Here is a 17,336-nt window from a genome sequence, read left to right on the forward strand (position 1 = left end):
GTGTCCTTTTGTGTTTGGCTTACTTCACTTAGCATGTCTTCAAGGTTTATTCATGTTGTGTTGTAACATGTATCAGAATTTCTTTTCAGGCTGAATCATATCCCATCATATGTATGTATGTACCACATTTTTGTTATCCATTTGTTCACTGTCAGTGTACATTTGAGTTGTTTTCCACCTTTTGGCTATTGTGAATAATGGTACTGTGAATATTAGTGTACAACTGTCTTTTAATTCCAGCTTTCATTTTTTTCTGAGTATATGCTCAGAAGTGGAACTGATAGATCATATGGTAATTCTGTGTTTGTTATTTTGAGGAACCATACTGTTTTCCATAGTGGCTGTACCATTTTGCATTCTCACTAGCTATGCATGAAAGTTTCCAGTTTCCCTCATATCCTTGCCAACCCTTGTTACTTTATTGTTATTGTTTTTTGTTTTAAATCAGAGCCATCCTAATGGGTATAAAGTGGTATCTCACGGTTTTGATTTGCATTTCGCTAATTAGTGAGGTTGAGCATCTTTTCATGTGCTTATTGGCTACTTGTGTATCTTCCTTAGAGAAATGTCTATTCCTTTGCTCATTTATAAACCAAGTTTCTTTGTTGTTGAGCTGTAGGAGTTCTTTATAAAATCCTGTATCGATATTTGATTATATGTATTTTTAAGGCAATATAAATATATACTTGTTTTGAAGGGACCATTTCAGTTTCACAGTATTCATTAGATTAGATATCATTCAGTAATCCAGCCTTGAAAGAGTAGTAGTGGACTTACTTAGTGCTGGACACTATTATAGTGCTTTATATATATTAACCTTTTTGATTACAAGTACATTTATCTGTGTTTTCCGTTGAAGTAACTGAGGCACACAGAGTTTGAGTAAATTTCTTGCTCTAGGTCACACCACTAGTTTGCAATAAAGCCAGGATTTCAGTTTAAGCAACCTAGTTCCTGAGTCCATGCACATAGCCGGTATGAGAAACTGTGTATGTGCTCTCATCAAGTGACACTTTTCAGGTCTTAAACACTGCTTTCCCTCTGTCAAAGATTTATCTTACTTTTTCCAGTGGCCAAACTAGAAGGCAGACAAAATCATCAGGGAACTGTGACTGAAATTCATAAAGGCATGTGTGCCATTTTAAAGGCAGTTCATAAGATGAAGTGAGGCATCTGAAGGAGTTATTAGTAACAACTGAATAAACACTTGGAACCTCTTTAAAGTTTCATTGTATTTCTCTTTGTGGCAAACCCTTAGGTTTGATGTGATTCTTTGTTTGAGTCAGGCATATATTTTCTAAAATGGTTTCCCTAGTGAAATTCGCTTACTGAGACATTTTTTTTCCTGTAAATTCTTTACTTATTTGCCTTTCTCTGTTTTTATTTTAAGCCGCTTATATTCTAGAGTTGGTGCTTGAGTGGCTATCAGTTGATGTGTAGAGAATGCAGTTTTATCTTGTATCTTGTAGTTTAAGCCAAACTTAATTGGTAAGACAAAACAAAACTTCTTTGTCAAATTATATAATGCATTTTAAAGCAAAATGCAATTTTTGTCGCTGCCCGTTGTCACTAGTAATCACGTGTAGGGTGTGTGTGTTTTATGTATACACTGTGGAAGGGGAGATGAGAAATGTAGATCTCATTTCTCTTTCAATATTGATGTTACTAACTGGGTGACTTTTTGTGTGAGTATATAGGCATAACTGGGAGGTACTGTGTTAACTAGCAATTTATTCCTCATTGTACACGTGGATTTAAAATGTTTTTGTTACTACAAATGTTGCTTTATTGGACATCTTTGTATCCATGTTTTGGCACAGTAACAGATTATCTACCTGTATAATAAATTTCCAGAATTGACATGGTTAGGTCAAAGGAATGCACATCTTGAATTATAATAGACATTGGCAACATGTTAAAAGGGTGCACAAATTTAAACTCCTGACAGTGTGTGCAAGTTCTTTTGTCTCCACTTGCACACTGACACTGGGTATTATCAAACTTTAAATCTGCAGCAAGAAATTCTTCAGTAATTGTCTTAATAACATAGAAATTAGGCCAGGAAGCTGGCCAGAATCTCTTACATGTCACCTCCGATGAATGTTTTTTGGATAGGCTTGTCACTACTAGGTTCTGTAGCAAGCAGAGATAGGCCGGCATCTTGATTAAGAGATGAGTGCTTCTCTAGGTGTAACTTCTTTGTTCTGATATTTCAGCTTGCAGAAAAGTTGCACAAATATTAGAAGGAAGTTCCCCCAGATACCTCAGTGTTAACATTTTACATTTACCTTATCCTTGTGTATATCTGTACGTACACATATGCATACACATACCCACACGCATGCAAACTGTTTTCCCTGCTTAAACCATTTGAAGGTAAGTAGACGTTATACCCCATTCTTCTTAAATACCACAGTGTGTGGTTCTAAAAGTAAGGATGTTCTCTTCCATAACCACTGTACAGTTATCAAAATCTGGAAATTAAAATTGCTAAAATCCTATCATGTAATTTACAGATTTTGTACAGATTTTGCCAGTTGTCAGTGTAATGTCTTTTTTTTTTTTGAGACGGAGTCTCGCTCTGTCGCCCAGGCTGGAGTGCAGTGGCCGGATCTCAGCTCACTGCAAGCTCCGCCTCCCGGGTTCACGCCATTCTCCTGCCTCAGCCTCCCGAGTAGCTGGGACTACAGGCGCCTGCCACCTCGCCCGGCTAATTTTTGTGTTTTTAGTAGAGACGGGGTTTCACCGTGTTAGCCAGGATGGTCTCGATCTCCTGACCTCGTGATCCGCCCGTCTCAGCCTCCCAAAGTGCTGGGATTACAGGTGTGAGCCACCGCGCCCGGCCAGTGTAATGCCTTTTATAGCAAAAGTAAATTCTGGACTGTAGGTCCCTTTCAGTTGCTGTGTGTCCTTAGTCTCCTTTAAAATGGGCCTGTTTTTTGTTTCATTTTGTCAGCTGTTCCACAATTGGGATTTGTTCCTCAATTTGGCTTTGTTCCTTACATTTAGATTCTGGTTCTGTGTTTTTGGCAGTAATAGAGTATCAGAGAAGTGACGGTGTCTTCTTAATGTACTATATCAGGAGGCATTTGATGTCAGTTTGTCTCATTCAGTCTTGATATATGAAATGTGGAGTAGTTTGCCCAGAGTCTGATTGCCCCTCTTTTTTTGAGGCCATAGATTTAAAAAATTTCTTTTTGAGGCCATACTTTTCATTTAAGGCCTTCATATAAGATATTAATGGAGACCCGTATTCTCACAGCTTAGTTGTGGTGTCTGGATAGTGGGGCTTATGGCTGTTAGAGATTTAACCCAGGGGAATCCCTCTCCAGGTATGGATATTTGGAAAGACATGAACCAAACCTGGGAACAATATTGGAGGAACCCAAAAATCCAGATGCTGAGGGTGGCTGCAGTTGATGCTGTTCATTTACCCTCATTTAGATCTTTTCATTCTTCCTGCTTCTTTACGTAAACTGCTGGCAGAATGTTATAAAGAGAAGTTCATTGGTGTTTGTTTTTTTTTAATTGAAAAAAGTAGAATAAAAGGACTTTTAAAAATTAAGTAAAAGAGACTGAGTGCGGTGGCTCAGGCCTGTAATCCCAACCCTTTGGGAGGCTGAGGCAGGTGGATCACTTGAGGTCAGGAGTTCAAGACCAGCCTGGCCAACATGGTGAAACCTTATCTCTATAAAAATACAAAAATTAGCTGGGCATAATGGTGGGTGCCTGTAATCCCAGGTACTCAAGAGTCTGAGGTGGGAGAATTGCTTGAACCCAGGAGGTGGACACTGCAGTGAGCCAAGATCGTGCCATTGCACTCCAGCCTGGGCAACAGAGCAAGACTCTCCATCTCAATAAAATAAATAAATAAAATAAAATAAGAAAGTGGTGCTTTTCAGATGTTTCTGTACAGCAAACATAATGAGAAGAAAGTACATTTCTTCACCTGAAGTGGCCAGCTGCATGGCCTGTCTTTGAAATGTACCCCATAGGATGTGGGGGTTTTTTGTTTTATTTTGTTTTGTTTTTTCTGTGACCCGGTCTCATTCTGTTGCCCAGGCTGGAGTACAGTGGTGGGATCATAGTTCACTGCAGCCTGGTACTCCTGGGCTCAAGCAATCCTCCCACCTCAGCCTCGTAAGTAGCTGGGACCACAGGGATGCAACACTGTATTAGTTTGTTCTCACACTGCTATAAAGAACTGCTTGAGACTGGATAATGTTTAAAGAAAAGAGGCTTAAATGCCTCAGTTCTGCATGGCTGAGGAGGCCTCAGGAAACTTACAAGCATGGCAGAAGGCAAAGGAGAGATAGGTACCTTCTTCACAAAGCGGCAGGAAAAAGAGCATGTGTGGAGGAGGAACAGTCAAACACAAAATCATCAGATCTCATGAGAACCCACTCACTATCATGAGAACAGCTTGGGGGAAACTACCCCCATGATCACCTGCTACCAGGTTCCTCCCTCGAAACATGGAGATTATGGGAATTAAAATTCAAGATGAGATTTGGGTAAGGACACAGAGCCAAACCGTATCAACCACCACACCTGCGTAATTTTTAATATTTTTGTAGAGATGGGGTCTTTATTGCCCAAGGCTGGTCTTGAACTCTTGACTTCAAGTGATACTCCTGACTTGGCTTCCCAAAGTTCTGAGATTATGGGTGTGAGCCACAGTGCCTAAGAGAGAAACATCTCATAGGATGTTTCTTCATAAAAATGTTTAGTAGATGAGATTGTCCAGGAGAACACATCTTGCTTTGATCACCTTTGTTACTGTGGCCAAGGACAACTGGTTATAGCTAGCCAGGTTTTGAGCAGCATTGCCATTAAATGTGGCTTTTAAGATAAGAGCAGTTTCAAAACTAGAAATTGAAGTAGGACAAAGGCTGACATCGTGTCTTATTCTTGTGTGACTTAAGCTACTTTCTGCACCTGTAGGTGGAGAATGAGTAAACTTTTAAAAGTAAAATTACATATTTATTTAAAAATGTATTTTCAAATATTAACCTCTTCAATCATATTCAGTAGGTACAATATTTAAGTAGTTTCTGAATGTTTTGTTTTTATGAATTATATAGATGAACACCTATAATTGTCCCCCTACTCAAGGTGCTCAATACTGTTTGGTGAATGAACAGATCTGGACACAAGGAGCAATAGTAGTCTTACTAATGAGCCTGTTATGTATTTTTTTGTGTGTGTAAAACTAAACAGTTTCTTAGTATCATTTAACTTTTCATACTATTTGTTATCGCAGAATATAGTAGTAATGTATATCACCTATTTGTTTTCTTCTTCTGGTTCATATTTGCCTTGCGTAATGGATCAGGTGGCCTATTTTTTCTCCAATCAAATACTGCTTCATGGTTCAGAAATCCCAGTACTTTTGAGCTGCCTAAAATTTATATACTGTTTACAGCAGATTGGTGTAAAGTTTGGTTTAATTACGAGTTTGGATTGCTGATGCTTTTTTAAAACTTCTCTCCAGCACATACCTCACCATGTTTCTTGTCTTAATTAATGTTAATCCCATTATTTTATCTCATTTTGTGTGTTACAGAGAAGATTTGTGAAATAGAGAAAAATAAATAACTTCTAGTTTCACAGCCCAAGCGCAAGTAGGGTGTCCCTGTGAGCTTGTTTTTTAAGCCAGCTATGTTTTTCAAATCAAAGTTGTAGTACTGTTACTAGACAGCATTCTAGATAGATTTTTGCTTTTTTTTTTTTTTTTTTTTTTGGAGCAGTGTAATCACTATATTTTTCTGTATTCAAAAAAGTTTTTTCTTTTTCTTTTTTCCTTTTCTTTGTGATATTTGAGTTGGTTTTCTTAGGTGAAGCATCTGTTAGCCAGAAAAGGTGTTAAGATGGTGTAGTTTTGATAACTTTTATCACATTTGTCCTCAATACATTTGTGGTCATATTCACCTATCTATTAGGGAAGTATGTAGAAGCAAATGTATGTGGTTTGGGAGAAAACAATACCTCCTCCGTGAGCAAAACAGAAGTATATATATATTATTATGTATGCAGGGTTTTTACTTACTTCAAAATTTGAATGGATTGGAGGATATGTGGGAACCTCAATACTGTTTACAGGTAGGAAGCACTATGTTTAATGATAGATTGCAACTTAAAAAAAAAAGGTCTCATACTTCCAGGTGTATGAAATCAGATTAACCTACAGCAACTGGCATTTTCCCCAGAAGTTCTTCCTTTGAATATAAAATCATTGTTTTCTTAGAGGAGGAAAGCTACTGAAATTAAAGTAAAATGAATTTCCTAGTTTTAAATTTTACTTATGACATATATATGGTGAAGAATGTAAATTTTCTTGAGCCATAGTGTTATATGAGCCTTACTGGGTGGTGATGGTAAGCAAATGTTTTCTTTTTTGTCGCTGTCAGTCTGAGGGAAAAGTATACAGAACATAAAGCAAGAAGGAAAGGGCATGTTACAAATCAACTATATCCTGGCTCATTTTTGCTTTTTTTTTGTTGTTGTTGTTAAAGCCCAGAATCATAACTTTTTTCCTTTAAATGTATGCCAGGATTATTACATTTAATTGAAACTAGATTTTACGTAGTATGCAGAAAATTTGAGAATCCTACTCATGCAAATGAGATATTGACAATCTATACTTAGCAAAAAGATAAATTGAGTAGTAGCAATGATTCTTTGTTACAATGAGTAATTAACTCATTATTTTGTGAAGTTAAAAGGGCCTCTAGATGCCTAAGGATTGATTTTTTTCCCCATTGTTAAATGCACCATATACTTATTATCAGAAATGTTTCACATAATAATTGTCTAAACATGGTTGGTCCAACTTACTTCTGGTTTGATTCTCAACACAGATTATGTCAGTAGGCACCTTATTTTTAAAACAGAGTGCAAATAAAGATAAAAATGTGTACCTCCTTTCCCAGTGTCCCTATTGCAAGATGAGAGACAGTATAATCAGTTATTGATTTGTAATTCATTAAATTATAATCAATCCGTGAGTAGTTGATAGCTGACTGCTGTCATTCTGCTGAGAAGTGATTATTTTGGTTGCATAAAATAAATATTACATTGTGAATTTTGTTTAATCAAATTAGTAGTGGAAGTGGACTTTGGTAAGTGCAGGATGTATGTAGTACCTTAGTATATAACTTGACAGTTTTTAATGCGTATTCCTATGGAGATTTATTAAATAATTAGAATTTAGTGTGATTGTGAACTCAGAATTATGCATTGTCTTTTTTTGTTTTATTTTGTTTTATTTGAGATAGGGTCTCAATCCTGTTGCCCAGGCTGGAGTGCAGTGGCTCAATCAAAACTCATTGCAGCCTCCATTCACAGGCTCAGGTGATTCTCTCACTTCAGCCTCCAAGTAGCTGGGACTACAGACTCCAGCTGCTACACCCGGCTATTTTTTGTATTTTTAGAAGAGACAGGGTTTTGCTATGTTATCCAGGCTGGTCTTGAACTCCTGCACTGAAGCAATCCACCCACCTTGGCCCTCCACAATGTTGGGATTACAGGCGTGAGCTCTTGCACCCAGCCAGAATTATGCGTTGTCAACCTGCCTCATTCCTTTTGAGTTTTTTCAAACAATTCATTTTCTTATTATTTCCCTACTCCAATATATACAGTAACCATTAGCTTTAATGAGATAAATAGGAATGTGATTGCATATGCATTAGAAAGATCAGGATTGCATGCAATTAATAGAAATGTTTTATTATATATAGAAGGAGCAATTTGATCTTAGTAACATTTATGAGATTTCTAGCCTTAGGATGGCTCCTAGAAGGATGTATCATTTTGTGTAAAATGCTGTCCATACTCAACAGGCAAATATATTGAGTTCTTTTGCATATATTTTCTGTGGGGCTGGAGTGTTAATTGCATAGGCATGTTTTGTAAGTGTCGACTTGATCTAATGGGCGTTTCCAAAAAAGGACTTAGATATTTTAATTAATATTTACTTGTTAATCTAATATTGACAGAATTTCAGAGCATCAAGGAGCAAAATTTACAGTTGAATTTTGAGTGCGATGAATCTCTTACTAGTCATGTAATAAACCTGTGTTAGATCCTGTGTGACATACATCCAAAGGGGCACTGGCTGGTTACATATGTAGTATTTGTAGCTGGTGTGATGGGTGGCAGCATCATTAAAATGCTTTATCTCATTTGTTAACTGTGTGTCTCTAAAATTTTTACCATTTTAAGCCCTTAGGTAGAATTTGGTCATACCTCACTTTGCCTCTCTTTATAAAGTATAACACTGCATATTCACATATGTATAAATATTTGTATCTAAAGAAGTATTTTAAAGAGTATCTTAAACTGTTTGGCTTTTGTAAACTATATATAACCTATTAATGCAGTTTTATTGTAATCATATGCTACAGTGGTACATTTAATCAGTGTAGAAAATTTTTTTGTAGAAAAAGATTCAGATTTTTGCATTTAATTCCATAGCTGGAATTCCATAGCTGGGTTGATCAGTAGTTCAGTGTTTTGAAATCTGTGTTCTTCAGCCACCTTGCTGGTGTTACCAGTAAAACATTGTGTTTTGTTTCTTTCTTTGTTTTTGAGATGGGGTCTTGCTCTGTCACCCAGGCTAGAGTGGAGTGGTGTGATCTTGGCTCACTGCAGCCTCGACTTCCTTCACTTAAGTGATCCTCCCACCTCAGCCTCCTAAGTACCTGGGATTAGGGGCTCACGCCACCATGCCGGGCTAATTTTTGTACTTTTTGTGGAGACAGGGTTTCGCCGTATCTCAGATTCCTGAACTCAAAACAATCCACCCACCTTGGCCTCCCAAAGTGCTAGGATTACAGGCATGAGCTACCATGCCTTGCCTTGTTTCTTGATTTTAGAAATTGAGTATCATGTGGGATAAAATCAAACAGAACTAATTATAAGTAATTCTTATTTCAAAAACTTGGGTTATTTGCCCATTTTTTGTGCTATTTCAATTAAAGCCGTTTTTCAATATTTCAGGTTTAATGAAAATATTAAAATATTCCAGTCACAGATAATTATTGCTTATGAATTATGAAGTCATAAACAGTATCTTAGGACAAATGAACAAAATGAACTAAATGGGATCCTATGACTTTTATCACAAAAGTTAATAATCTTGTGGAACATTACAAGTACACTAGAGAAGTCTTTAAGTCAAATAAGACTTAATACCCTGTAACTGTGTTTATGAACAAGTTACTTAACTATTTATAACTGTAGTCTTGCTTCAAAATGAAAAACAACTTCTCTTGGTCTTTTTCAAGCGCTGTGCCTTCACTGTTTCTTTCAGAAGTTTACACTTCCTATTTCAAAGGAAATAACAGGTTGTCACATAGAAACCACAGTTTCTTCTTCATATACTTATTTATCTCTATTAAAATCATATTTAGTTCCTTTAGTTATTTTGGCTTAACTGCTTATAGCTAAAAATGATAATAATTACTAGCTATTATTGAGTATTTACTGTGTTTCAGGCACTATTCCCTCTCCTCTCCCCTCTCCTCTCCTCTCCCCTCTCCTCTGCGCTCTCCTCTCTCCCCTCTCTGCTCTCCTCTCTCCCTTTTCCCCTCTCCCCTCTCCCCTCCCCTCTCCTCCCCACTTTCCTTTCCTCCCCCTTTTCCTTTCCTCTCCTCTTTCCTCTTCTTGACGGAGTCCCACTCTGTCTCTCATGCTAGAGTGCAGTGGCGCAAAGGTGCGATCTTGGCTCACTGCACCCATTGCTTCCCACATTCAAGCGATTCTCCTGCCTCAGCCTCCCAAGTAGCTGGGATTACAGGTGTATGCCACCACACCCAGCTAATTTTTGTATTTTTAGTAGAGACAGGGTTTCACCATGTTGGCCAGGCTGGTCTCGAACTCCTGACCTCAGGTAATCCACCCACCTCGGCTTCCCAAAGTGCTGGGATTACAGGCGTGAGCCATTGCACCCAGCCTTATGTGTTTTCTGTATATTAATTAATATGTTTAGTTCCCTCAACAACTCTTTCAGGTAAGCACAGTCACTGTGTCATTTTTACAGATGAGGAAACAGGTCTAGAAAAGTCGAGTAACTTCAGGGTTACACAGCAAGTAAATACTGAATCATGGATTTGAACCCAGCCAGTCTTACTCTAGTCTTGCTCTTAATGGTCACGTTGTACTCCAGTTCTAGCCTGAATTGTGCTTTCTTGCCTTTGCTCTTGTTTTTCTCTTTGCCCTCTCCCAACCAGTTGAAATGCTTCTATGTTAGGACATTTTAAAAATAGGCAAATTAAATAGTTAAAATCTAGGAAGTCTCATCTCTGCCTAATGCTTAATTACTTTGTGATATTGGGCTTACTGCTTTTTACATATTTACAGTGAAGCCTATGTATACCCAACAGAATTTTCTTTTTCTTTTTTTTTTTTTTTTTTTGAGACAGAGTCTTGCTGTGTCACCCAGGCTGGAGTGCAGTGGTGCAATCATGACTCACTGCAGCCTTGAACCCTTGGGCTCAGTCTCTTCTCCCACTTTAGCTTCCTGAGCAGCTGTGGCTACAGGCATGCAGCACCACACCAGGCTAATAGAATTATTTTTTAATGATTACATAGGGTGTATAGCAAATGTATAGCATAGTGCCTGAGACATGATGAACTTTGTGAGGGTCGTTGGCTAGTTGTTTTATACTAGCCGGTAAGTTGTCTCTAAAAGATACTGTCCTCCCCATCTAATCAGTGTGTTACTTGTTCAGAGTGGGTTTGTAAGGCTGAGGGCATGTTGTTTGTGTTTAAGAATCATGTTTAAATGTGTGTTTTGTAATTTTGGGATACAAATACTTACCAGAGGATTTCTCTCTCCATTGTTCTTCAGTGAGGTTGAAGTGTAAATCATAAAGGAGATTTTATGATGCCTGAAAAGCTTTCTGTAGAGTGTGTCATATGGCTTACTGAAGTTTATTTTCTTTCTTTTTTTTTTTTCCAGGAAATTTGGTGAGCGGCCTCCACCTAAACGACTTACTAGGTGAGTATTATATTAGTCAGCTTTTCATACACACATTTATGAAAGTATAAATCCTATTGTTTTAGATATTATGCTGGTTACCCTTGAAGTCATTCAAATATTACTATCTAGAGCATAAACTTATTCTCATCCTTCCTTTCCCTCATCTCTCCTCCCCTCCCTCACCAAAAACGGGAATAAAAGGAATAGTTGAAAAGGGAAAGTGAAACCTTTCTTAGAATTAGTCTTGAGTCTAATGTAGTGAATACAACATGGATGGCAGTGCAGATAGCTTTCTATATCTAGCTATGGTTAACCCATCACAATTTGTTGATTGCAGGTGAGATTTGAAAGTAAATGCTTTTAGGAAAGAGTTTTAAGAAAAACAATTTCTACCCATTTTAAGAAAACACAAGTTTTATCTATTTTTAATGAGTATAAGTAAGTTGTACAATTTACATTTTAGTTATGAATGTTAAAAGTATTAATCTTGAATGATTTTTAAGATTTCCAGCAGCCAGAGTTGTAAAATAAAGAGACCTAGTTCTATAGCCATGTCCTAGAGTCAGTGCAAACCTTGCCTTATTAGCCGTTTATTTTTGGAGACTTTCAAGAAAATTGTATGTATATATGTATATGTCTGTCCTTCTTCATAAACTCAACTGAGATCACACTCTTATCATTGTTCTACACCTTTTAATGCCACTTAACAGTACATCTTCTACCTTGATATTTCCCCTTAATGGCTCCATGGTTTTTCATTGTTTTCATACCACTTTTAATATTGCACATTGATGACCATTTAGGTTATTTCCAAATTATTGCTATTGTTTTAAAAAGCTGTTACACTTAAAGAATGATGGGGACCCACAGAAGGATACAAAGGACAGTTCGAAGGGGAAATTTGGGACGCTTTGATTATCAAGATAAATAATGAGAGTAACGGATTAAAACCTATGTAATAAAACAGCAGCCTAAAAGTCTATACGGAGATAATTAATCTCAGGGTAAATATTATTTATTTATACAAATAAAAATTATTTATAATCAGTAAACAGGGCAAAGAGGATAGCTTTTCCTTATAGACACATGTTGCCTAATAAATGTAGAAGGAATGGTGGCATTAGGAAATTAGGCTTTGACAACCTCAATAGGCAAAAATCATCAGTGGATGCTTACACTACTGGATTAATGTTTGATGACAAACACCATATTTACAGATCTCAAAGTATATACTTACAACATATGTATTTAATGATAATAGGGAAAAGTAATAACATGATAGTGGAGAAACCTGTCAGACATCACCTTAATTATGTAAATTATTATCACCAGTAATGAACAGATAGGTATCATGTGCATCCCAAGAAAGACATATCATATCACTTTTGTGGTATTTTTGCCAAAAATGCATAAGCTACATCCAAGAATAAGGAAACCTCAGACAGAAACAAATTGAGGGACATTCTAGAAAATAAATTGTTACGTGCTTTTCCTAAATTTTAAGATTATAAAACACGAAACACTGCGAAACTCTTCTAGATTAGAGGAGACCAAAGAGACAAAGCTATATTTAAGCAAATCCTGAACAGGAAAAAAATTTTTTTTTCTTTTGCTGTAAAGCTGAAGTGGCCAAATGTTTTCTGTAATGGATCAGATAATAAACATGTTGTTTAGAGGGCCTCACTAAGTGTGTTAGGACTTCTCGACTCTGTCCTTGTGTCTCCAAATCAGCCATAGACAGTATCTAAAAGAATGACATATCTGTGTTCCAGTACAACTTTATTTTGTTTACAAAAACTGGTGACCCTCCTGATTTGACCTGAGGGCAGTAGTAGTTTCTCAGAATACCTACTCCACCCACCAGGGGACCCTCATAAAGGACTTCCGTAGGACAGCTGGCAAAATTTGAATCAAATCTGTAGATTAGGCATTAGTATTGAATCGGCGAAAGTTGTATAAAAGAATGTCCTTGTTAGGAAATAAACACTGAAATATTTTGGGTGAAGTAGTACTATATCTGCAATTTGCTCTTAAATGATTTAAATAACAATATGCAAATAAGGTGTAAAATGTTAACATTATGGAGGTCTGAGTGAAAGGAGACTAGGAATTCTTTGTACTACTTGTACTATTACAACATTTCTGTAATCTCAATATTATTTTTAAATTTAAATTTTTTTTGGAAAAAGCATTACATAAATTCTAGGTTAAGTAAACTGGGAAAATATAGCTTGTCTCACAAGGCCATGTAAATATATTTTCAGTTACTTTTTTTCATATATATATATTCCATTGAGTCAGTTCTGGTGAGTGGAATTGCTGTATTCATATGTCTAGGCATTTTGAAATTTAAAATTTAACATTTTTGTTTCATTACCAGCAGCAGTTAGAGTGACTGCTAATGATATATTTTGATGAGTAAGTTAATGTAAAATAACTTTCTCTAAAAATAACAATCAGTACAATGATAATAAACCTCATAAGGAAATGTGCCTTTCTTTCCCCCAAATAGATACAATAAGTCCCATTTAGTTTATCATTATTTTCCATTGTTTGCCCTTTAAGCAGTTTCCCCTCTTTGGAAAACTTGAGTAGCTTTTAAGACTTTTGCCTCTGGCCAAGATAGAGTAACATGGAGTAGAATTACTCTCTGGCTTGGAACAAAAACCTGGACAAAATATGTAAAACAACAGTTTTCCAGGTATTGAACATCAGGTATAGAAGGATAAGTGATTACTGAGAAACTGGGAGTCCACAGAGGGCAAGACAGCAGGGCTGCAAAGTGGAGAGGAATTAACTGTATAAATAGATTCAGAGATCTATCACAGAGGTTTCCTTTCAGTCTTCAGCTACATACTGATCAGCATGCGTGTGTAAGGAAACTACTCCGTCATGGGGATTGGGGAAAAAATCCCAAAAAATTAGAGGAAACAATTTCTAAAGTTCACTTAGGACTATGAATTGTGCCTGTTAACAGTAGCCAGAGTGGAAAATATCATAATTTATGGGGCATTCGCTAGACTGCTCAGAAGGGTTTTGTTTCAGTAGTGATATAAAATTGGGTCCAGGCATGATGCTCTGTTTTCACCTGGCAAACTTAAAAGAAGGATTGAAAAGATCAAACTTAATTGTGTACCAGAACAAAGCTCAAGAATATAGAAATAGAAAAATATCCAGCACTAAGAAAGGCAAAATCAAAACATACCAGTCATACAAAGGAGCAAGAAACTATCCATAACAAGAAAAATCAGTAAAGCAAAACCAACCCAGAAATGACATGCATGATATAATTATTGGATAAGAACATTAAAACAGTAATTTTTTTGTTTTTTTGTAGAGACAGGGTCTCACTATGTTGCCCAGACTCGTCTTGAACTCTTGGCTTCAAGCAGTCCTTCTGCTTCCTTGGCCTCCCAAAGTGCTGGGATTACAGGTGTGATCCACGGTACCCAGCCTAAAATAGTTATCATATTTGTGTTCTGTATGTCCAAGATGCCAAGATCAAGAGCTGGGAAAATTTTTCTTTGAAGGGTCAGATGGTGTATATTTTAGGTTTTGTTGCCCATATAACCTCTATCATACTACCAAGCAACAGTAGACCATGTGTAAATAATTAGAGTGTCTGTACAGTGAAGTATAGCTTTATTTGTAAAATGGATGGTGGGTAGGATTTGGCCTACAGGCTGTAATTAGTAGATACCTGAGCTAGAGGAGAGGTTAGAGACATAGATTACACACACACACACACACACACACACACACACACACACACACACACGCATGCACACACTCAAATCTCTAAAGATGAAAACTACAATATTTAAGGTGGAAAAATACACTTGGGATTAATTTCAGAATGGACAAAGAGTAGATTAGTAAACACGAAGACAGGGAAATAGATACTGTCTAAAATGAAGCACACAAAGAAAAAGTCTGAAAAAAAGTGGTGAGCATTAGTGAGCCATGGTTTATTGTCAGGTGACTTAATATATATGTAGTTAGTCATTGTAGGGAGAGTATGATTAAAACAATATATGAAGAAATCATGGCAAAAATGTTCTAACTGGAAAATTAGTGAAAATTGTAAAACCACAGATCTAAGCCGGGTGCTATTGTTCACGCCTGTAATCCCAGCACTTTGGGAAGCCGAGGCGGGTAGATCTCTTGAATTTAGGAGTTCAAGATCAGCATGGGCAACATGGTGAAACCGTATCTGTACCAGAAAGTTAAAAAAAAAAAAGTTAGCCAGGAGTTGTGGCACGTGCCTGTAGTCCCAGCTCCTTGGGAGACTGAGGTGGGAGGATCACTTGAGCCCAGGAGATGGAGGTTGCAGTGAGCCAAGATCACACCACTGCATTCCATCCTGGGTGACGGAGTGAGAACCCATCTCAAAAAAAAAAAAAAAAAAAAAAAAAAAAAAAAAAAATCAGTTAATCCTGAGTACAGAAACTACCCGGAAGTACTCTATAATCAAATTGATTAAAGTCAGTGATAAAAAAACAACAGAAAACAAAAGACAAATTATGCACAAAGGAACAAAGAGAGGATGACAGCAGGTTTTTCATCTGAAACCTTGCTATGGATAAGACAGAGCAAGTGCTTTGAAATGCTCAAGGGGGACCTATACTTGTCAACCTAGAATTCTATACCCAGTAGATATATACCATTTTAGGCGTAGTAAAAATGGAAAGAATTTATTGCAAATAGGCCTTAGCTACAGTGTTAAAAGAAATTCTTCAAGCAGAAGGATGATCATACTAGAAAGAAATCCGATTCTGTACAAATTACCAATATCAAGAACAAAAAAGGTGACATCACTACAGAGTACAGATATTTGAAGGATAATAAGCAAATATAATAATTAACTTTTTGCCAATAATATTCACCTTTTGAAGAAATGCACAAATTTTTTGAAACTAGCAAACTACCAGAGCTTACTCAAGAAGAAACAGGTAACCCGAATAGTCCTATTCAGTTAAAGTTAAAGAAATTGAACTTATAAACCTTCTGACAAAACTGCAGGTCCAGATGGCTTCACTGTTGAAATTCTACTATATGTTTAAGAAAAAAATTATCTCGGTTCCATACATACCCTTTCAGAAAATTGGAGAGCAGGACATACTTATCAGTTCATTCTGTGAGCATAGCATTACCCTGTTGCGAAAAGTAGGCAAGACATTACAAGAAAATGAAATTACAGTCCAGTATTCCTTGTGAACATAGTTATAAAAAGTCTTCATGGCCGGGCGCGGTGGCTCAAGCCTGTAATCCCAGCACTTTGGGAGGCCGAGACGGGCGGATCACAAGGTCAGGAGATCGAGACCATCCTGGCTAATACGGTGAATCCCCGTCTCTACTAAAGAATACAAAAAACTAGCCGGGCGACGAGGCGGGCGCCTGTAGTCCCAGCTACTTGGGAGGCGGAGGCAGGAGAATGGCGTGAACCTGGGAGGCGGAGCTTGCAGTGAGCTGAGATCCAGCCACCGCACTCCAGCCTGGGCGACAGAGCCAGACTCCGTCTCAAAAAAAAAAAAAAAGTCTTCACAAATTTTCAAATGGAATCCAACGATATATTAAGGGGATGATACATCTTGACCTACTGAGCTTTATCTCAGGAATGGAAAACAGTTCATGTAATTCAATATATTAATAGAACAAAAAAGGAAAATCATATGGTTATCTCAGGGGATTTAGAAAAAGCTTTTGACATCCATTCTTAATAGAAATTCTCAGCAAACTTGGAATAAAACAGAATTTCCTCATCATAGGGTTCCTATGAAATAACTACATTTAACAACATGCTGTTTGGTGAAACACTGAATGTTTTTCCTTCAACATCAGGAACAACACAGGGATGTCTGCTTTCACAGATTTCATTTAACATTGTATTTTGATGTACTATAAGGCCAGAAAAAGAAGTGAAAGACATCTAGATGGGAAAGAAAGAAGTGAAACTGTCTTTATTTGCAGATGTCATGATCATCTATATAGAAAATTCTGCGGAATCTTGCTACTAGAACTAATAAGTGAGTTTAGCAAGGTAGTAGGATACATGATTAACATACACAACTAAATTGTATTTCTTTATACTAATGAGCAATGGGAAATTGAAATTTGAAGGCAATACAGTTTACACAGTAGTATAAAAATATATGTAATTCCATGGGAAAAGTCTGACAAAAGGTGCAAAAACTCTACACTGAAGACTACCAAACACCACTGAGAGAATTTGAAGTCCTAATTAAATGTTCTTCAGGTAGAAGACCTAATATTGTTGAAATGGGCCAGGTGCAATGGTTCACGCCTATAATCCCAGCACATTGAAAGGCCAAGGTGTGAGGATCACTTAAGA

General features: G+C 37.0%; 1 protein-coding gene across 4 annotated transcripts in view; it reads left to right on the top strand.

Moving 5' to 3' along the window:
* The window catches only part of RBPJ (recombination signal binding protein for immunoglobulin kappa J region), a 107,264-nt gene that overhangs the window by 49,082 nt on the left and 40,846 nt on the right, over positions 1 to 17,336 (top strand). For 3 of the 4 annotated variants that reach the window (XM_030915904.1, XM_030915914.1, XM_030915917.1), the window contains one exon: positions 10,964 to 11,002. In XM_030915904.1, the coding sequence (XP_030771764.1) occupies positions 10,964 to 11,002 (39 nt within the window). Of the gene's footprint in view, positions 1 to 10,543; positions 10,676 to 10,963; positions 11,003 to 17,336 lie in introns of those variants that run through there. The other variant, XM_030915918.1, reaches the window with a different exon arrangement.

Source organism: Rhinopithecus roxellana, chromosome 2 (genome assembly GCF_007565055.1).
Source record: "Rhinopithecus roxellana isolate Shanxi Qingling chromosome 2, ASM756505v1, whole genome shotgun sequence".
NCBI classification, from domain to species: domain Eukaryota; kingdom Metazoa; phylum Chordata; class Mammalia; order Primates; family Cercopithecidae; genus Rhinopithecus; species Rhinopithecus roxellana.